Source organism: Sminthopsis crassicaudata, chromosome 3 (assembly GCF_048593235.1).
Source record: "Sminthopsis crassicaudata isolate SCR6 chromosome 3, ASM4859323v1, whole genome shotgun sequence".
NCBI classification, from domain to species: Eukaryota; Metazoa; Chordata; class Mammalia; order Dasyuromorphia; family Dasyuridae; genus Sminthopsis; species Sminthopsis crassicaudata.
This window is the reverse complement of record NC_133619.1, coordinates 511,247,329-511,270,160: the sequence shown is the minus strand read 5'-3', so window position 1 is coordinate 511,270,160 and position 22,832 is coordinate 511,247,329. Positions and strand designations below refer to the sequence as shown.

Below are 22,832 nucleotides of genomic sequence, written 5' to 3'. Positions count from 1 at the left end.
AGTCTGGCTTTGGTCTTAATGGGGGAAATGCAGGAGGCCAGGCCAGTTACCAGGAGCCTGAATGAAGGTAAAATGAATTTCTGTCTCCTTGGCTCCAAGAGCTTCTTGGTGACTAACAAACCGAAAAGTCAAAGGTGATTCTAAAGTTAGGAGGTAGACTGATTACATGTTTCAGGCAAAGGAGGTCCAAATTCAGACTTATTAGAACAGCTTTTCTCTGATCACAGTGTTCTGACTACATGAATAATTACAGCATAAAAGCAAAATGTGCTAGGCACATGACAAACAAACAAGTTGGTACAGAAATATAGGAGAAATGACATCTAGTTGAGGGACCAATGAAGGTTTCATGGAAGAGGTCATATATGAAGAAATGAGAAAGCTGGACTTTAAGTAATAAGTGAGAAGGAATGAGATTGCATACTACCTTAGATAAGACTCATTTGAGTAGAGGTTATCTCCCATTAGCTTATTGAGAGCAGGAATCCTATCATTTAATATAATATTATATATCATTTCCAGGCTTCCACACTGAAACCTCAATCATTCTGTGAGGGAAGCATACATGTATTGTTATCTGTTTTCCAGAGGAGGAAATTAAGACCAAGAAGGTTTAGTGACTTGCCCAAAGTCAAGTTAGTATCAGGAACAGAATTGGAATATAGGTCTTTGCTGATTCCAAATCCAGCACCCTCTATTTATTTAGCTCTTGACATTTACTTTACAGAATGTATAACAGAAGTTTTTCCTGAGCAGATGATCATGGGCATAGTTAGTGCCTAATGCATGTTTATTGAACAGAATTATCATTAGACAGACATACATATGTATATGTATAGGAAAGGGGTAGCTCTAAGCTAGCTCTACAACTTAGGAAGGCTTTAAGGAGATTCACTGCATGCCTTTCATTCAGAAAACTATCTAAAAGTCCAAAGAGGTTGATTACAAGAAGGTTGGCTAATGGGTTTTGGTTTTTGTCTTGGTAAGTCATGAAGGTTATTGACTAAGATGCAGAGGGGCTGCTTGTTCTTTGCATCAGTGGCAGAAGTCTGGTATTACTTAGTTCCTTAAAATATTGAAGTAGCTATACAATAGAATTCGATACATAGCTTTGACCTTAAAATTAGAAAGGTCTGGGTAATCCTTGATAATTGAACCAAGTTGCCTTAGCCTGCCTGGTCAGGCACCTTTTGCCTAGTTTTATACTTTACAATACCCCCTGGAGGCCTCTCCAGCATTGCTCAAGCATGATGTATAAACTTCTGCACAATATGCAGCTTTATACCAACTTGAGTCTATAACTCTTTCAAAGCAAGCTACCAGCTAGCTAAAAACAACTTCTAAAAGCCTCAGATCAAAACAAATTCAACTAAATACAGAGTCAGGCCACACCTTTGTTCAAAGAAGCTTACAGAGCATTACCACCTATCTGGAAGAATTACAGACCAAAGCATTTAGGATTGAAGGGTTCATAAAATTCAGAAGAGAATCTTAAGGACCTGTGATTTTAAAGTTAGGCTCTACCTCTATAGATATTTTAAGAAAGGCAATGAAAAACTGGAATCTATCAGAAGGGGGAAAACTGCTACCTTGGTTTGTCTGCAAGAGCTGTTTCCTGGCCTGTGTGTACATACATGTGTGTAGGTCCCTTTCAGATCTTCCTTCAGATTATAATAGGAAGGACTCATCAGGATTGTCAAGCTATATTCAAAGTAAAATGGTTAACTCATGACTCAGGCTTTTCTTCACCTCATTTGAGACAAACTCATCAAGGCCTTTACACTGCAGAGTTGAACTGAAAAGAGGAAACCTTGCCAGGAAAGGAAATTCATAAGAATGACTCTTGTACTGCTGGACTATTGGATTTAAAGTTAGAATAGAATGTTAGATATGTAAAGAACCTAGCCATCACTGGCTGATCTACTGTTATATTTAGAACACAATATAGAGCCAGAAGCCTCTTAAAATATATAGAATATCAAAGATGGGGAAGACTTTAGAATGCCAGACGTCAGGGCGGGAAGGAACTTAGAACACAGAATATCAGTATTGGGAAGGCCCTTAGAATACAGAAAGTCAAAGTTGAGAAGGATCTTAGAAAATGAGTGTGAGAGCTATTGGGAACCTTAGAATATTGAATGTCAGACCTGGGAGGATCCTTAAAATACAATGTCAGAGCCAGGAGGTCCTCTATACTAGTGGTGTCAAACTCAAATAGAAAAAGGAAGGATTAATACGTATGTAAGAATCTCAGTGTGTCCTACATTAACTTAAGTTTTAAAATGTAATGTGCTCTGTTTTATTGTATTTTATATTTATTTTGTTAAATATTTCCCAATATAGTTTAATGGATCTGTGATAGGCTCCTGCTGGTCTAGGAGCTATGTGTTTAACATCTCTGCTGTAGATCACAGAACATCCCAAGTAGAACCTCTCATTTTACAGAGCACTAAAGTGATACTGGTGGCGAAGCTGGAGAGACAAGCAGATCAAGTGCTGGGCCTGGAATCAGCAAGACTCAACTTCTTGAGTTCAAATTTGTGCCACCCTAGGCAAGTCACTAATTCATTTCCCCTATTTGTAAAGCAAGTAGGACAAGGAAGTGATGGGTCTATGGTAGCAAGGAGTGATATTAGGAGAGAGCCTGACATACAGTAAACACTTTGAAACTTAGCTCCCTCCTGAGACAAGTAAGAAGGAGCACTAAGCCTAAAGTGGATCTTTAGTTACTTGGCTGGGACAAAACCACCATAGCCCCACAATTACTAGATCCAATCAGAAAGCCAAGTTATGGCCACAATACCAGGTTACAGTTCCCCTACTAATAACCTACTCATACCGTAAATCCTGCTAATGCTTATTAGGATCCTAACTTTTTAGGTTTAGCCCTTTTTGGCTAAAAAACTTTGCTTTTATCTGGCTCTTAGCTAATAAAATCTTTGATTCTTGATTTAGGACTGAGCATATGAATTCTTTTGAGGTATCTCGAGACACCAGCCTGTAACCTTTTTGGGGTCCAACACCCCTAAGCTTCAAGAGACGGAAATGGCAAATGGGGTCACTAAGAGTTGAACAGGGTGGAGCTATGTTCCTGGCCTGGCCGTAGGTGCTGGGTATACAACGTAAAAGACAGTCTCAGCGCTCCGAGAACTCAGTCTAAAGGGAGAGACAAAGTGCTAACTAGTCGGTACAAAGGCAGATTACTTGAACAGGTGTATGCAGCCTGACTGGGAGGCGGCGGCAGGTAGCACTTGAGGTGTACCAAGAGTCAGAAGAGGTGACTTCGACAAGAAACAGTCCTACGAATAAAGCATGTATATGAGATGGAGGTGTAGGGGAGGATTCTGAGAAGGAGGGGTGCAGGAGTCCAGTACTGGCCGGAGACAAGGGTGAGAAGATGGGGGGGGGGTAGAAGAAAGATAATGACCGTGTAGAGAAGGGCAGTCCATAAAATGCAGTAGGTCTTTCCAGCCAAAAGAGTTTAAGTAGAAAAGGCGAAAGAGGGACCGATTTGTTCGAGGGGAGAACTGTAGGACGGCCCGAGCAGAACTAATGTAGCCATCATTTGTCGAAGCCGGAGTGTAGAGACGAGGAGGAAGATTCTGTATCTGGGTAAGCCCGCGCGCTGTAGTAGCCTGGCTGAGGGAAGAGACAGCGTAGCCCCCACTCTTCAGTGGAGTTGGGAGGTCTTCCTGAAAGAATCCATGTTTTAGAGCACCGGGCAAACTTAAAGCGCTCTGGGAGGATTTCCCGGCGCTAGACCAAGAGCCGATCCGTAAAGGGGCGGAGGAGCCAAAGATCCCCAGCAGGAGGTGGGGAGCACGGGGGCTGGGGGCAGGGGGTTTGACACGTCGCACGCTCCAGCAGCCGTTGGAACAATTCAGGTCTCAGGTAGTTCGTTCGGACCTCCCGCCGGGTTCGGCCAGGCCCCGCCCGTTCCTCCTTGTCCCCGCCCCTCTCGCCACACTCTTCATGGCTGCCCCAGTGCGCGCCACCGCCTCTTTACCCTGCCTACCCGGAGTCTGGGCCTCTGCGCGCGTCCCCTGCTCTCTTCCTTCGCGCTGTCATTGGGCAATTTCACCTCAGTTACCTTCTATTGGATCGGTAGGTATGGCGTCATCTTCCTTCCTTCCTCCTCTCCCTCCCCCTCCGTCCCGCCCCTTCCCCACTCCCGTCAACTCCTCCTCCCTTTTCCCTTGCCCGCCCCACCTTCCCTCCACTTCGGGTCGGGCAAGGTGGCTGCCTGGCTCGGGAGTGAGGACTGAGCCTAGGAAAGAGGGGAGCAGGCTAGTGGGCCTCGAGCGCGCTACCGACCAGCAGCCCCGCCCGCGCTCGCGCACGCACGCGGCACGTCACGCTATCACGCTCGCGCACCCCGCCGGAGAAGCTCGCGCACTAGAGCAGGTTCGGCTACGCCGATCTCAGGGCTCTCTGGGAAAAGGGATCGAGGAGCGGTTGCGGCGTCTCAGGTCTCCTCCGCTCTTCTCCCTCGGGTGCGGAAGGGCGGCGCCGCCTGCCGTCTCCCTCCGAGCCGCGCTAGGCCGACTACGACCCCACCCCCGGCTTGTCGCTGTCGCCCGTTCCCTGCACTCGTTCCCTTGTCCGTCCGTCCGTCCCCTCACGCATCTTTGCAGGGTCCTCACGCTTCTTGCCGCTCCTCCGCCCTCTGTGTTTGGGGCTGCGGGGAGCCCGCGGGGCCTGAGGAGATCGCTAGGCTGAAGGCGGCGGCTCCGGCTCCATCATGTCTGCTGGAGGGGACTTCGGAAACCCCCTGAGGAAATTCAAGCTGGTGTTCCTGGGGGAGCAGAGCGGTGAGTGAGCGACGTCTGCCGCCCCCTGCCCTGCTGCGCGGGCCTGTCCGGCTGCGCTCCCCGTCCCTGGCCCGACCTCTCCCCGCTCTCCCGAGCCTCGGCCTCCTCGGCTCTCCCAGCTCTCCGTCGGCCCATCTTCGCCGCTGCTGTTTGCGTCTCCTTCCGTCTCCCCCTTCTGTCTGTCTTCCTCCTTGTGTCTCCCCCTCCCTCCCTCTCCTACCCATCCCTGCCTCTGCCTCCTCCCCGCCCGTCTTCTGGGCCTGATGCTCCTCCGAGTCGCTCCGCGCTCTCCCCGTTTTCTTACCCTGCCTTTCTGTCCGCGATGCTGAGGAATCTGCCTTTCCCCAGCCCCCTTTCCTTCAAACAGGAACGGACGCCCAGCTGCTACAGTGTGGGGGGGACTGCCAGACCCCGGGGACGTGGGTAGAGCCCGCTCCGAAGTCTCCGCTCTCTACGTGCTGCTTCTCTGCGCTCAGGAGTTCACATCTCTCTCCTGTCTGGGCCGGGCTTTCCTCGGCAGAGCGGCCCCTCCGGACTCCCACCATAGCTTTCCCTGTCTTCTTCCTCCGATATTCCTCCCCTGTTATCGGGGCCCGTAGTCCGGATCCCTTGTCTGTCTCCGTTCCCTGTAGGGCCTGCGAGTCCTGCGCCTTTATTTGACCCACCTAAAACAGAGGCTTTATAGGAATGGGATGGGATCTGGGCGTTGCCCCTTTCTCCCTCCCCCCATTTGGCCTTTGGAAAAGAGGACCGTGTAGTGAGTGCCTTAGGATGGGGCGGGGGCTGGAAATGTCTTTGCTTTGCTAGCTCCCCGGGGTGGGGGGATGTCTGGGAGGCTTGGGGCAGAAATCTCCCGGAATTGGACTGGGATATTAGGGCTTTTCTTACGTAGCTCTGCCCTTGGAGACCAAAGGATTAGGCTGTGACAGGAATAATCTCGAATTCTTCCCTTTCCTCACTCGAGATTTTTTTTTTCTTTTTTTTTTTGGTACCTCTGATACTTGCCCCATCCCCCCCAATCACCGCCTGATGCCTTGTCATGATCCATTTACTTGGAATTTCTCACCTTTCTTTTTGCCTCCCTACATCAACCAGTGTCTGATTCTCTTGCCCAAAGGGATCTATGGGTAATCATTAATTATTAATTTCTATTAGAGTATTTTCCATTTATAAATTTATTTAAGATTCTTGTGAGGGATGGTTTGAGACAAGTTCTGTTGGGGAAAAATCGACTCCTGACCAACATGATTTTTTAAGGGATAGGAAAGGATGAAGCAGTGTCAGTGATCTTGTTATTTAAATTTTAAGAAGTGATACTTAGCTGAAATTTTAAGTGGCTTAATGCTTAAGACTTAATAATTCCACAGATAAGATTTCCTTTTGGTGTTTGCTTAGGTTAGTACTCTGGTTTAACTACAAGATTAATTTTCTAATAGTTGTCTTTAACATTACTTTTTGTAGTAATTTCATTTTTACACTCTAATTCAATTTTATAGCATGAACTTGATACCTAATTATCTAATTTGGAGGTTAAAAAAAAGATTCGAATATCACTCTCTCCATCAGTTTCTCTCATTTTTATCTTGAGGAGTCAAAATATTGGTAAAATTGGTGTCTGCTATTGAAAAGACTGGAAGACAGATGCTAATACCAAATTCAGAAATATAGTTTGCATTAAGAACCTTACGTTTGCAACTTTTTTTGCCCCAAAATTCATTAGCATCAATTGAAAAAATATGCATCAAATTTTTATATCTCATTCTATGAACTTAATCAAGAATTTTTTTTCTTTATGAACAAATTAATTTTTTTTTCTTATGTAGTGAATAGAGAAAAAATGTTTGGCTCATAAATTTACAGGAGGCAAGTTTTGGCTTGTTTTTAAGTGATTTTTGATGTTAGTATGTGTGAAATTCTCGGTTCTGCCTTTTTATCGCTATTAGGACAAATGTAAGTTATAGAATAACGTAATCAAGTATTGATATGTATATTGTAAAGTGCCTCTTGTGCACTTTGGGGATGCCATTGCCTACCTCTTGGTGATGCAAAGCTATTTAGTTTGCAATAAAAAGCCACTTATGTCTCTCCAAGGAAAATTTTAACCTCAAATATAGTTCTTTTTACTATTTAAATACGAATAGGTTTCATGTGAATTTTGGGGATGATACTGTTTTGATTCATACTGTATATTCTATTTAGGACTTTAAATTCCTAAACTTGCTGTAACTTGAACATATTTTTCTTCATAAGCTCATGTTTTTCTGTTTTGAATTTTAAGTTAGGTGTTATTTTGAGGTGAAACATAGCTGTTTTCAATTTAACAAAAAATGTTTAGGTTCTCAAGGCATGTTTGCTTTCTTCCCCTGTTAACAAAAGCTTTATGAATGAACTCATGCTACTTTTTTTTGTGATGAATTACTTTTAGGTCTTAAACCGTACACTAAAATGTGCTTGTTATTTTTCATATCATATAGTAGCTCAGTAAACGAGTCAGTAGCCTTTTATAGTGAAGATGTTGTTGGCATAAATTTTGAGTGTTAATTTCTAAGACTATGACACCTTGTGGCTTTTGGTTGTCATTGTTTACAGAGGACAAAATAGGTAAGTAATAGTGATAATAGTTTGCAATTTGTATAGCACTTAGATTGGGAAGAAAAAGTTCAAGTGTTGGTGTGTTTTATAAGGATTTTTGCTTTTTATTAAATTTGGAAAAAATTAAGACTAAAGTCTGTAAATAAGGTAGAATGCTACATTTTTCTTTTTTCCCATGTGTACTATATAGTATGTTAAGTGATGCTTAAAAGATATGTAGAACCTATAGGATATTTAGTAGACTCAGCATTTTATATATAATTTTAAAAGCAGTTGCAGTTACTGTATTTCAAAGACAAAAACTATATGTAGTTGTAGGTGTAGTTAACTTTCATTTTAAAGATTTTTTATTTTTACATTATGGTCAGGGATAGAGTGGGTATTCTATCCCTGAATTCAAATGTGACCCTTAGACACTTACTAGTTGTGTGACTTTGGGTAAGTCTTTTATAACAACTCTTCTCTCCCTATTTGTAAAATGGGGATAATAATAGCATTTACCTTCAAGTGTTGTTTGAAGATCAAATGAGGAAATATTTGTAAAGTGCTTAGCATGATGCCTGGCACATAGCAGGTCCTATGCTAGCTGTTGTCTTCATTGACTTTCTCATTTATTTCCAATATCTTATTTCTTCTTTCTACATAGAAAAGCAGAACAAAAAACAATTGTATAATAAACTTCATCTGAAAGCCCATTTAGGATTATGCATCTGTAGTCCTCAAATTCTTCCCAGAGGAAGGAATATAATAATATTATTAGCAATATTCTGAGTCTGATTGTTTATTACAGTTAATCATAGTTTGCATTTTGTGTTATTTTCATGTAAATGGCTGTAGTTATTGTATGTGTATTTTCTTCTGCTACTGCTAACTTCATTCTGTATCATTTTATAGAAATCTCATGCTTCTGATTTCTTCCTATTCACTTTACCTTATTGTGCACTAATATTCCATTACATGCATTATAATTTATTTCTGACTTTTATATGTATTAGATAAAGTAATTTTTAAAGAAACATGGTTTAAGTTTTTAAAATGATAGTTGATGGGATTTAATGAGGCTCTAGTAATGTATACTGTTGATTCCAAAATCATGTTGTTGAATGAATTAACTATTTCTGTACTGTTTTCTGAAAAGTCAAAAGTGCTTTGGCATCATATTTATGACAGGTTCTGCTGCATATCTTGACTTGTGAATCAATACTTTTGCTGAAGTAAAGAATCATTTATGATGTACCTCACTTAGCATCTCCTCGTTTTTCCAGTAATTTTTTGCCATTCCAGTTTATTCATTCTTAGCTCTTTCAAGTTGCAACATGATGGGTAAGAAAAAGTTGTAAAGTTTTATGTAAGAAATCTGTTGACTAGTTTGTTAGGTTGATAATGGAAAGTCACTTGCAATAAATGCTGAAGGAACTTTACAGAAATGTTTTCCATGTTTGTTTGTTAGAACTCTAATGAAAATAAAAAGGAAATAATAAGCCCATCCCTAATTTCCCAATGTCTCCATTTCTTTAGATCTTATGACCTACTTACTCCTTCATTTTACTTCAGCCACATATAGGAATGGTTACCCTATACTATAAAAGTTCCTCTTCCTTAATTAAAATCTGACATTTCTCTATCTGACCATAATTTCTTATCAGTCCATCTTTTTCTAGGCTTCACCCATCCTAAATCTTTTATTCACTCTCATGGTGATCTACAAATCCTCTAGCTCAGAACTTTTCTGAGCCCATTACTCCTGCTTTGATTTCAAGTTCCTCTCTTTCACAAATCTTGACCTTGAAGTTAGTCAATTCCACAGAGTACTGTCTTCTACTGTCATTGTCCCCTTGACCAATTATGACTCCTTGCCAAACCTCAGCCCTGGGTTCTTCCTACTATTTTCGTTCTCTCCCACTCATATATTGCTGAACAGAGCTGGAAGAAGTCACATAATCTTATTAACTGAATTAATCATAAATTCATCTTTTATAGCTTCAACTGGGTCTTTCCCATAGCAAGGTAACCCTTTTATTTCTTTCTCCCTAATTGATTCCCCATCTCACTTCATTCAGAAACTGTGTGAAAACCTAACTCCTCAAGCCTCCTATTTCTCCATCTTCTTCCTCTTTCTCTAGGAGGATCTCAACTCTCATTTCATTGAAAAGACAACTCAATGTGAATTCCATTCTCTTTGTCTTGAAACTCTTTGATTTCATCTTCCACTTTCTCTAGCTTTTCCCAGTCTTGCATAAAGAGATTGTTTTTCTTTTTGGGAAAGCCAATCTTCCCCCTACCATGTGCCACTCATTGATGCCAGACTCTCCTGTTTTCTCTATTAGAAAGCTATTTTTGTGATTCCCTTCCCCACACCCATTTCTCTAGCCTCTTTCTTCAAATTTCCTCCATCCTTAAAAAAACAAGTAAAAAAAAAACCCCAACCCTCTTTTAGATGTCATTGTCCCCTCAAGCTATCATTCTTATCAAATTCTAGTTTGCAGAATTTGCAGCTTCTGGCAAAATAATAGGATTTATGTTTCAAGTACATATGAATTAAGACTATTGAATCTCTCCAGGTAAGTTAGATAATCAATAACAGTGGTTTTATTGCATAAGAAAGAGGTAACTATTTTTAAAAATAGCTTTTTATTTTTCCAAATACATGCAAAGATAGTTTTCAATATTCATTATTTGCAAAACCTTGTATTCCAAAATTTTTTTCCCCACTTCCCCCACTTCCATAGCCAGCAAGCAATCCAATATAGGTTAAAATATGCATTTTTCTAAACATTTCCATATTGGTCATCGTGCATAAGAAAAATCACATCAAAAAGTGAAAGGAAAAATAAAAACAAGCTAACAATAGCAGCAGCAGCAAAAATGTGAAAATACTATGCTTTGATCCATACTCAATCTCCATAGTCCTCTTTCTGGTCGCAGATAGCTCTTTCCATCCCAAGACTATTGGAATTATCCTGAATCACCTCATTGTTGAAAAGAGCCATGTCTATCACAATTGATTATCGCATAATTTTGTTGCTATGTACAGTGTTCTCTTGATTCTAATCACTTCACTCGGCATCGGTTCATTTATGTGGTTCTAGACTTTTCTGAAATCAGCCTGCTCATCATTTCTTATATTACAGTAATAATGTTAGGGAATACCTAATTGAATTTGGTGGAGAGATTAATGGGAGCAGCTAGGTGGGGAAGTGGATAGAGCACTGACCCTGGAGTTAGGAAGACCTGAGTTCAGATCTAGTCTCCAAACTTAACACTTCCTAGCTGTGTGACCCTGGGCAAGTCACTTAATTCCAATTATTTCACAAAAGAAAAAAAAAGGCAAAAAGATAAATTCCAAGAATAGTTTTAAGGGTTTGGATTGAAGTACTGTGAAAACCTTTAGTGAAGGCCAGTCCTTTGGCTCTAATTGTTAGCTAGTTTTTCTTATATGAAGCTTAGGTTTGCTTCTTTGTAAATTCTGTTTTCTAGTTCTGTTCTTTGGGCTACACATAAATGTAACTCTTTCTGTCTGTCCCATGACAGCATTTGAAATATTTGAAATGATTATGCCATATCTAAGTTTTTTTGAGGCTTAACATTTCCAGTTTCTTCAGTTGAACCTTGAATGGCATGATCTGGAGGTCCTTCACCATTTCAGTAACTATCCTTTTGAAGGTGTCCAAGCTCATGTTGTTCTTTTAAAATGTAATGCCAGTAATTGAACATACCATTCCAGTTCAGAAACCAAATTTTATTTCAACAATTCCTCCAGGCAAAATGTGTACTCCACTTTGCTATGAATATTTTGGTAAAAATGGGACAGAGTACTACAGGAGTATTACTTTTTTTTTATTACTGGACAGTTTGCTTTTATTAATAAGACCTAAAGTGATATTAACTTTTTTGACTGTTTTCATCTGTGTTCTGTAGAATTAAATAATTGGCAATGAGCTTGCATCCCTTAAATAGTGTCAGTAAAAATATGGCTTATTAACCTGAAGATGTCTTTCTTTATTAGATCTTGGGGATAGCTCATTTTATTTGTAAGTAGATTTAATCTAGAAACTGATGTGGATGGGAACTGAAGGCCCAAAGTACTTAGAGGCCAGTGCAAGATAGTTTTACATTATGATTGCTTGACAGGGATGTGAAACATGAATATGGAAATCATAAGAAACATTTAATCACTCCCTTTTTATAGTTATAGTATTCAGGAAAGTCAGATAAAGTTTATCAGATTAATATGATGATTGTGATTAACTGTCAAATTCCATTACTAGAAATAATTTTTTAAAAATTTATAATATGTATAATCATGCAAAATATATTTCTATATTAGTCATGTTGTAAAAGAAAACATAGACGAAAATAAAAACCCAAGAAAAAGTATGCTTCAATTTGTATTCAGATTCCATCCGTTCTTTCTTTGGGGAAGTATAGAATTTTTCATGATAAGTCTAGAAGGGATAATAATAGCTACCTCAAAGGATTGTTATGAGGATAAATATTCATAGCTGTACTTTCTGTGGTTGCAAAAAACTGGAAACAGTGGGGCACATCTTGTCTGGGGGAATTATATAACAAAATTTGGTATTTGAACATAATAGAACTACTATATCCTAAGAAACAATTTTATCCTCTTAGCTTAGCCCATAATAAGCAATATATGAATAGAATATGGTAACACAATTACTAATGTGATATATCTTCTTTAAAAACTCAACTCAATCAATAAATGTACCAACAAAGTGAATTCAAGAATTTTAACCCCAAAGTAATGCTGTGCCTCACATCAGCTAAAAAGTTTCCAATCTCTAGGAGAAATTTTCCCTTCTTAGCATTTTACCTCATCTTTGCATTTGTTTCACTCACCTTTGAATTATAGTTATTGATATTTATGTATTTCTAATAATTTTCTGTTTTCATATTTGTCATCCTCTCCATCCCAGTACTTAAGCACGAACTTTGCTTATAAAAGAAAATTGTTTAATGAATGAGACATTTACCCATTTCCTTGGGAAATTTCCTATTTCCCCATCTTGGTGAAAGATGTAACAGAAAGAGATCCTTAAGGACAGCATATTGGCTTAGAAAATTAAAAATTAACATTTTCTGTATTGTCTGATATTTTTATTATGTTAAACATTTGCTAATTACATTTTAATCTGGTTCAGACCACATTCTTGAGTTTTGCTAGCTATGAGTTTGATACCTCTGGATTTTTAGACCATTTTATTTTATTTTTTGACCATTTTAAGTAAACAAACTTTAATTTAGTGCCATTTGTGTTACAGACCCTAAGAATAGATGCAAAGAAAGTAAAAAAAAAACCAGTCCCTGTTCTCAAGAATTTCACCATGCAAACAACTATGTACAAATATAAGTTAAATTGGAAATAATCTCAGAGGGAAGGATTATCATTGGGTGGGTGGATAGAATCAATAAAAGTTTCAAGTGTTACTGATTAAATGTACCCATATAAGCAATTTAATTCTTATTTAAGTACTTTAATTTCTAACTTATTATTCTGAATAATCTTGACATTTTTTGGTGTTGAAATTCAAGTTCATTACTTCTTTTTTTAATATTCAAAAGTAGAATGATGGGAATAATCAGCATTAAATTTTAAAATAATAATTAGGTTTACATGACATTCCATTCCTCATAGCATCTCCTTATGTCTCTTGTCAGTCATATACATGGGCAATTTCTAATAGTTGATATTGACTCTACAGATTGTTTACTCTTTATTCCTACCTTCCTGCTCTGATTTCCACCTTGTCTTTAGACAGGTTCTGTTATTCAGACCATTTTATTCAGGGCACATTGATTGTATTTATTGAGGATTCTCCAGTTTTTTATGCCAAATTTTCCCTGCCCTTTAAACTTCCATTACAGTTTCTTCATTAGCCCCAACCACTAAGTACAGTAATTCACTTGTCCTGGAATATGTTCCTTTCTGTGAATCCCTTGTGCATTAATGTGGTTTTTTTTTTGTTGTTGTTGTTTTTTAATGTATCTGTGGAAAGTTTAACATCTATGTATATATCTTTCTATAGATACATAGAAAGACAATGAGTATTGTGGGAATAGCATTGGATTTGTAATCTTTAACCCTCTGTTACTTAACACATATTGGATATGTAACTGTGGGAAAGACTCCTTCTGAGTATCAGATATCTCATCATAGCGAAGGAAAATAATTGCAGTCTTCCTCATGTATTGGAAGAAGAAAGTCATTTGTAAGTTAAAGTTCTCTATAAATATAAGGTATTGTGCTCAGTATTTTTCATCTCTGAATAATTCATCCTCTAATATGAAGACTTTGTCCAGAGCAGTCTAGAAACATATATTGAATTTTTTGAACCTAGCTATTGTTACTTCACCAAGCTACCTCTCTGTGCATAAGATCCAGTCAAATGACTGAATTAGTTATTTATAGAATGAAGATTATTGTATTTGTTGTTGTGTAGTTGTTTCAGTATTATCTGATTCTTCATGACCCTTTTAGGGGAATTTTCCTGGAAGTAATACTGGCCATTTCTTTCTCTAGTTCATTTTATAGGTGATCAAACCGAGGTAAACAGGGTTAAGTGACTTGTCCAGTACTACACAGTCATATTACTGTTGTGACAAAATGATTTCTAAATCTGTATTAGAAGAAACATGAGTTAAACAGAAGGACAAAACCGATTTTAACTTCCTAGAGCAGAACAGAAAGAGGTTACCTAATTCCTCTCTGAGTACATAGTCTACTTCTGATGATAGAAATTCCATAATATAAGATGTTTCTTTTTGAAGGAAAATTAGAAAATTAACCAAATTACTTATTTTCAAAAGTTTACTGATAAAATTAGTAATCTATTTAATTTTATACAATGATGCTAAATGGTGTCTATAGAATAAATTGTAATTTTTTTTAAACACTTTCCAATTATACAAGTAGCATACCATAATTTTTGATTTTTTACTTAGTGGGTAATATTTCTGAGTTTGAGAAAATCCATTCTTGTAGTAGATACTCACAATTGACTTCCACCGTGCAGTGCTGAAGTAAAGGGTGAATCTCCATAAAAGCCACAGAAATACTTTTATCTCTTGTTCAAACCTATATAACAGCCCTGGCTTACATCTTTGAAAACAATGAGTAAACTGGGACCAAAATAATTGTTTCAGAACTTTGTTTAGTTTTGGGGCATCTAGTTGATTTATTTTCAGTACAACGTTTGTTCTTTCTGTTGAGATTAATTTTCTTTATTGCAAGAATATAATTTGAAGAGCAGAGGGTTTGCTTTGATATGGTTTGTTATAATAGGACACTATTGGACATTATATTGATATTCAGTAGTTCAGCATCCATATTTTGACTGCATCACTGGAATACTGCAGGCTAGAATATTGGGATGAATTTGGAACAGAGGAAGCTGGTCCTTGAGCATAACACAGGCTAGAACTTGGGGAACAGTGATAGGAGAATGAGGCAAATGGCCTTCTGGCTGTCAGCTACTTCCTGTACCAATGGAGGCACCACCAGCCACAATGATGTGGGAGATACCACAGTCTGTTAATTTCTCAGAAACATTCTGTAGATGTGGATAGCATTCCGGCCCCACCCCCACCCCCACCCCTGTTCCTTTGCACTGACTGACCTCAGCTTCCTAATGGGCCTTCTGTCTAATTTTTTACATGATAGTAGTAGTATATTAAATTTCCTACATCATAACTTAGCCAAATTGATTGGATAACTTTCAGTATCCCATTTTTTTTTATTATCACAAAAAGAGTTTATAAATTTTATATATATATAGGGGATACCCATATTTTTTCCCTATATATTTTTACCCATATATAATTTTTCCTATTATTTCTTTGATCTTTAGGGGCATAGATCTAATAGTGATATTGCTGAGCCAAAGGCTATTCACTGTTTAGTAACTTTTTATGTTTCAAATTGCTTTCTAGAACGACTGGACTAGTTTACATATCTGCCCTCAATGTTATCTTCTTAATTCAGTACAAAATCCACTTGTTTTTGGCAATGTTTAAATTAAGCTGGTATTGCTAGGGATGTGAAGTTACAATATTTCTTATTCAGATAATAGTATTAATTCATTTAGTATTTTATAAGAAGATCTACAGCATTTTAATTTAGTTGAATAGCTGGTGGCTGTAAAGATTTTGTTCTTAACTTTGCTGTAATTAGCTTCTTTGCTTGCCTGTTTCTTATAGATATCTGATTATTTCCAAGTCTAGTTTTCCTTTCTTCAAGTCAGATTGCCAATGGAAAAGTTTAAAAACGTTTTGAAATGCGAGATAAGTGATATAGTGGTAAGAGTATACCACATTGTTCTTAATCATCAATGCCAAACTTTAGAAATTACTGTTTTTAATTCTTATAGAAATGCTACTAGATGTATTGAATCTTTCATTTATGAATTTGCTAGGATATTTTATAGTAACATTTTGATTTAATTGATTTTCCTTTTTTGCTTTGGAATTGCATCACCTATATAAAAAGCAGCACTGGGTCTGGTAATGAAGAAAGTGTAGTGTGTAGCAGCTGAGATTTTCTGTAGTAGTCCCAAGGTATTTTTTCTAGTTGTTTTTGTTATGATACTAGAGCACTGAACATTACTAGTATTGTTGTTTAACTGCATGTAATTGTATTTACATTTACATTGCATATTAATCTTGTTTTTAATTGCTTGCTTTTATTAATGCTAAAAGAAACAAATTTTAAAGGTTATGTCCAGGGTCTGATCAATGCTAAAGAGCAATCTGGCCAGCAGATGAACCTAATCATAATTATGTATAATATATATATTTAATATATAAACATAAAATTATAAATTATATGTATTTATAAATTATATATATGATATAATTATATATAATAAAATAATATTTTATGTATTTATATTATATATTTGAATAGGATATTATACACCGTTTACTTTTCATATGATCATGATGGCATTCCATTTAATACAACATACATCAAATTTCTATTCGGTTCTTTGGCATGTTATAAGAATACAGGGCTTTTAAAATCTTACTTCTAGAGCTAAAAGGAACCTTTTTACAGTTGAGAAAATTGAGCCCAAGCTTATCTTGGAGTTTTCTCCCCATATATTAGCTGCATTTTTGGAGAAATTCACTCTCAAGACTGAATATTCATTTCATTTATGAATAGCTATAATAGTAGTTTTTAGTCATGCATTCTAGACTTTGCCTCCTTGTTTTCTGGTTTCTACTCATTGCTTCTAGTCTTCCCCTTCCCCTCCCCCTTCTTTTCAGCCAAATAGATCAAATCTAATACTTCTGCCAGATAGTCCAATTACTACATTAATCTTCTGCTTTGAATTCTATCCAAAAGAGATCTTTGCATTATAGATTTAAAGATGAATGGGACTTGTTGAGGTTACTGAGTCCAATCCTATCTTTATAGATAATGGAAACTGAAGCACAGAGAAGTTAAATGACTCATTTAGGGTCATATAATTAGTAAGTGCCTGAGATGGTGGGATTTGAATTCAGGTATTTATTTCAAGTACTTTACTCCTTTCACTACATCACTGCCGTTCTTGCTTTATTTATCTGTTAACCAAATTACCTAAACCCACAATTGGCATTTGCTTGTATCTTTTTTAATTGCATGGATTAGATGGGATCAGGTTATGATAATAAGAACCACTGATGTTGGTGCTGTTGGTAGTATCAATTATATTTACATAATATTGTAAAGTTTGCAAAATGCTTTTCATATGTTATCTCTTTCAGTTCTCACAGCAGACCAATAAGGTTGCTGCTCTCATTTTCATTTTACCTGTGAGGAAAATCAGACTGAGCGAAGTTAATGCATCATAGTTGTTTTCCTTTGAATATTCCTTTCAGTTTATCAGCTGCTCTTAAAAACAATATGCTTTCTCTCTACAATAACTACTACAAAATAGAGTTCTTAGAATTGTTTCATAGATAATGTTGATCAAGAAGTGTTTTATAACTTAAATTTTGTTTATTTAGAGATTATCTTTTTGCTTATTACTTTTCAAACTTTCCTCTTATTTTTCTTTAATTTTCCTTGCAGTCAAAAGAAACTTCCTGGCAAAAACTTTAGCTCCTGTGTATTTTAATCAGAATAATCTATAACATTACATAGTTTTACTGATTTCTTAAATTTCTTGAGATTTGGGATTGTTTGTTCTCTGGAAGCTGCCCCATGGATCTGCTCCTCTACTGAGCCGGGCCTGAGGGTTTTAAGTTGCTCATTTGCTTTCCTAGAGTCTGTCTGAGTTGGGCTGAACTCCCTTTTCACCCCAGTGAGACTGACCTTTCTTGAAGTTTTTTCCATGTATCTTGAACTGGAGAGTGTTTTCTTTCCACCATACTCTGTTCAGAGGTTTGGTTTCATGTGGTTTTCAATGGAGAGCTCTGGCAGTACTCTGCCATCTTGGTTTTCTCCTCTTTTACCTATTTCACCTAATCCAACAACAAACAAACAAAAAAAATTAAGTAAATAATCTGAATGAATGAATGAATCTGGGAGGGGAAGATCCCTCAGGGTTTCTGGCCAAAGCAGAAATGACATCTATTTATATTCAAAATGAGTCTATCGGGACCCAATCAATGTCCAAAAGAAGAAAAATCTAGCCAATAAACACCAAGATATCTTGGGAAGGTTCAGAGGTACAAAAAAGAAAAAAAAAATGCTTTTAATAGTATCTATAGGTAATGGAATGATAACTTTATATAGTCAAACAACAACCTCTGTGAATAAAGCTAAAGCTGACCTGGAATTGATCAGTTGGAAAACTTCCTTCTTCCATTCCTCTATTCCTCTCCCTCCTCTCTCCATTCCTTCTTCCCTCCTTCTCTCCTTCTTCCACAGGATGTTATCATATTCTTCTTTACAGAAGCTTCCCTGTATATTGTTTATTGGGCTGCCAAAGTGATTTTTCCTTAACTTCAGCTATGATTATGCCATCTCTCTCTTCTTCCACCCCACTCAATTAATTCCAATTATCTCTCCAATAATTCTCAATTATCTCTGAGGATCAGATGTAAAAACCTGCTTAGCATTCAAAATCTTTTACCCCTCCTTCTTCCTCCCTTATCATTCTTTTTACATTTCCTTCCACAAACTTACTAGTCCTTTTCCTCTTCTAACAAGTTTCTTCGTTTTCTCTTTGCAGAAGAAGACTCTGCTTCTCTTCTGGCTTTCTTGTTTTCTTCAGGTATCATCTAAAATTCCATCTTTTCCAAGAAAACTTTCTTGACCTCCCTTTAATGCTAGTGCTAGTATTTTCCCTATGAGATTACCTCCAATTTACCCTGTATAAATCCTATTTGTATATAGTTGTTTTTATTCTGTCTCTACTAGACTGTGAGCACCTAGAGGCAAGGACTGTTTTACCCCCATCCCACCTCCCCTTTTCTTTTAAAACTAATCCCAGTATTTAGGATTAAGAGTTCCCGACATATAAGTACTTAATAAATTCCTATTGCTTACTGTGTCTTAACAGCTAGAGCCATGTTTTTATATCTCTAACAGCTTGCCTTTTTCCTTGATGCTACACTGTTTGGAACCTTGGACCTTCTGAGAGCATGCTCTGGGAGACTTTATTCCCCCCCATCATCTATTTGCTACTTGTCATGCCACACCCCTTTCCTCCCCTCTTCTGGGAACTACAATCAAATCAGTGTTGCCATCACTATGGGGAGGGCAGGTGAATTACTTATCTCTGCTTAACCATCCCTTTAACTTTTCTTTCCAGAATACTTCTCTTGATAATCAACTTCCCTGACTTCACTTCTTAATGTGCCTTGTCTCTCCTTATTAAAACGTAAGACTCGTGGGAGCTGGTATTCACTCACTTTTGTATTTATGTTCCTTGCTCTTATAGTACATGGCACATAGTAAGTAACCAGTCAGTGCTTTTTGACCAATTTATTACTCAGTCTTTATTATTTATTATTTGTTTTAACTAATTAATTAGCAGATTGATTTTTAAAAATCTCTAAATTCCTACCTTTTTTCAAGATTCTATCTCTTTTGTGAAGCTTTACTTGATTTATCCCACTTATTAAATGTTCTCTTCCTTTGTGAATTACTTTAAAAGTATCTATCTTTTCACTATTGCGTTCCTTAGTCTTCCTGGGTTCTCACCTTCCCAACCCCAACTTATCCAAGGTAGAGACTGTTGTTGTTGGTTTTATCTCTGGTTCCTAGCATAGTACTATTGAATAACTTTGAATATATATACATACACTCCCATATTTCATATATATGTACATATATAAATATATGTATGGGTTCATACATATGGTATTTAATAAATTTTTGATGTGTTTAAGTGGGAAGGTACAATCTAGTCTTTGGTTAAACTGTAGGAAACATTAAGATGGTTTTGGTGACAAATGTGAAATTCTTTTCTAATTATGAGTTTAATTTAATCATTGTTTAAAAAGAAGAAAATTCCATTTATAACCCTTCAAAATACCCAAAGAAATTATGGAAAGAAAAATTTTATTGGCTAAACATAGTTATTATTTTCCTTTCCAGGAGGTCCATTTTCTTATTTTTAAGGAGAACATGTTTCCCCTGCCTTCTTTTTAATGGATAAACTGTTAATTTCCCAGAAGAATTGGTTTATTTTTTTCTACATCATATTCTACAATCTTTGTTTTCTTTCATATAACAGCCTTTCAATGTCAGAATTCCTTTTGCTTACATAGAGAGAAATGCCTTTCCTTCAGTTTTAGACACTTGGGATTTTAGCAAATGGATTGTTTTTAATCTGTTTACATTAAAAAACAAAATAGAACCTAGCTATAAAATGCCACTCAGGTTGCTTCTTTACTCTTGATTTTGGGGAAAATTTAGACTTTTAAAATTTAATTTAATTTAATTTATTCATTTATCTATCTGTCTGTCTGTCTATCTATCTATCTATCTATCTATCTATCTATCTATCTATCTATCTGTGGAGGCTGGGGTTAAGTGACTTGCCCAGGGTCACACAGCTAGAAGTGTTAAGTGTCTGACCAGATTTGAACTCAGGTCCTCCTGACTTCAGGACGGGGCTCTATCTACTGCATCACTTAGCTGCCCCTAGATATTTCTTAAAATAGTGACTCTTCATATTGCCATCATTACATTGATAAATCAGCACTTTAAAAACTAACACTTAGGGGCAGCAAAGAGCCTTAGTATTTAAGAATCAGAAGATTGAAGAAGATGAACAATTTGGAGAATATGGACAAATATTACAAATCTAGATATCTCCCTAAAATAACAAGTACAGAACTAAAAACAGATATTCAAGAGAAAAAAGACATTTTTCCCCAAAGACTACATATGCATAAGTAATCACGTGATTTAAAAAAATAGCTAAAATAGTAAAAAACCTTTTCACTAAGCTTTCCAGTCAGCTTTTTTTTTTTTTTTGCTTAAATTAATACCCATCTTAAATAACTCCATAATCTTCCAGTTATGAAAAAGCCAGTTCCCATTCATGTGGCAATTATTTCCTTCTAATCATTGCCTTGTAGTCATTTGGCAAGTCATTTAACCCCAATTGACTCAGCAAATAAATAAATAAACACCCTATTAAATACAATCATATATGTTAAAAGTCTTGGCAATGCATGTATTTAATGAGTTGGTAAGGGACCTTTTCTTCTTTTTCATTATTTCCTTTCCTTCACCTTTTTACCCCCTTGCAAACATCCTTATTACTATTAAGGGCACCACCATCCTTCTAGTCATACCCAGTCTCAACCTCCTCATCTGTTCACTCTGCTATATTTTTACTGCCCATAATTAATCTATGGTCAAGGTCATGTCACATTGATAACATGCTCCTTGTCTTTCCTCTAACATTGTCTAGTGCAGACCATTGTCACCTTGCTTCTGGAATATTACAATAGCCTACCGATTGGTTTAGCTGCCTCCAGTTTATTTCCAGGCCATTCTCCATTCAGTTTGTCAGTGATCTTCCTAAAACTCAGTTCTCATTTCATCCTTCTTTCCTACTTAGTAGATTTAATGGTTCCCTGTCACTTCTAGGATGAAATATAAATTCCTTTGTCTGACATTCACAGTCTTTCTTAACCTAACTCCTCTTACCTCTCAATCCTTTTTTACCTTATACCTTACCTCATACTCTGCAATCCAGTAATTCTGACTTCTTTATCCATCTCTTGGCTTAAACCTTTTTCACCAGTTGTTCTCTCCCCCCACCCCCCCAATATATGGGATGTTCTTTCTTCTCTCCTCTGCCTCTTGTTTTAGTAAAGTTCCAACTAAAAATTCCATTCTCTTATTAAAAGACCTTTTTGATTTTCATTTATCTTATACATGGCTTGTATGTATATAGTAGTTGGTACAACCTTTAAAAAGTTCAAGAGATAACATTTTTGGTAGTCATTTTATTAATAATAGCAACATTTTTTAAAAGCTTTTTTATTTTTCTATATACATGCAAAGATAGTTTTCATTCAGCATCAGTTCATGTTAAGTCTCTCCATGCCTTTCAGAAATCATCTTGCTGGTCATTTCTTACAAAACAATAATATTCCATAACATTCATATACCACAGCTTATTCAGCCATTCTCCAATTGATGGGCATCCATTCAATTTCCAGTTTCTGGTCACTACAAAAAGGGCTGCCACAAACATTTTTGCACATACAGATCCCTTTCCTTTCTTTAAGATCTCTTTGGGATATACTGCTGGATGAAAGGTATACAAAAACTTTTTAATTTAATGTAATAAAAATTATCCATTTTGCATTTCATAATATTCTCTAGTTCTTCTTTGACCATAAATTCCTTCCTTCTTCACATATTTGAGAGGTAAATTATCCCTTGTCTTCTAATTTGCTTGCAATATTACTCTGTCTAAATCATGAACTCATTCGACCTTATATTGATATAAGGTGTTAGATGTTTGTCATTGTCCATTTTCTGTCATACTATTTGCCAGTTTTCCCGGTAATTTTTGTCAGATAGTGAGTTTTTATACCCAGGAACCAGAGTCTTTGGGTTTATCAAATAATAGATTACTGTAGACACTAACTATCAGGTATTGTGTACCTAACCCATTCCATTGACCTACCACTCTATTTCTTAGCTAATGATAAATGGTTTTGATGACTACCATTTTATAATATAGTTTTACATTTGGTACAGATGGGCCACTTTAAGGGTTTTTTTTTTTTTCCCATTAATTCTCTTAATTCTTGACCATTTGTTCTTTCAGATGAATTTTGTTACTATTTTTTTCTAGCTCTATAAAGTAATCTCTTGGCAGTTTGATTAGTATGGCATTGAATTAGTAGATTAATTTAGGTAGAATTGCCATTTTTATTATATTGGCTTAGCCTAGACATGAATGAACATTGGATATTTTTCCAGTTGTTTAGATCTAACTCTATTTG

The 22,832-nt window shown here is 36.8% G+C and overlaps 1 protein-coding gene across 2 annotated transcripts in view; it reads left to right on the top strand.

Moving 5' to 3' along the window:
• The first annotated feature begins 4,217 nt into the window (after positions 1–4,217).
• Positions 4,218–22,832, top strand: part of RAB6A (RAB6A, member RAS oncogene family) — a 79,075-nt gene continuing 60,460 nt past the window's right edge. For both annotated transcript variants that reach the window (XM_074304031.1, XM_074304032.1), the window contains exon 1: positions 4,218–4,811. In XM_074304031.1, coding sequence (XP_074160132.1) covers positions 4,742–4,811 — 70 coding nt within the window. In that variant the 5' untranslated portion in view covers positions 4,218–4,741. The remainder of the gene's footprint in view (positions 4,812–22,832) is intronic.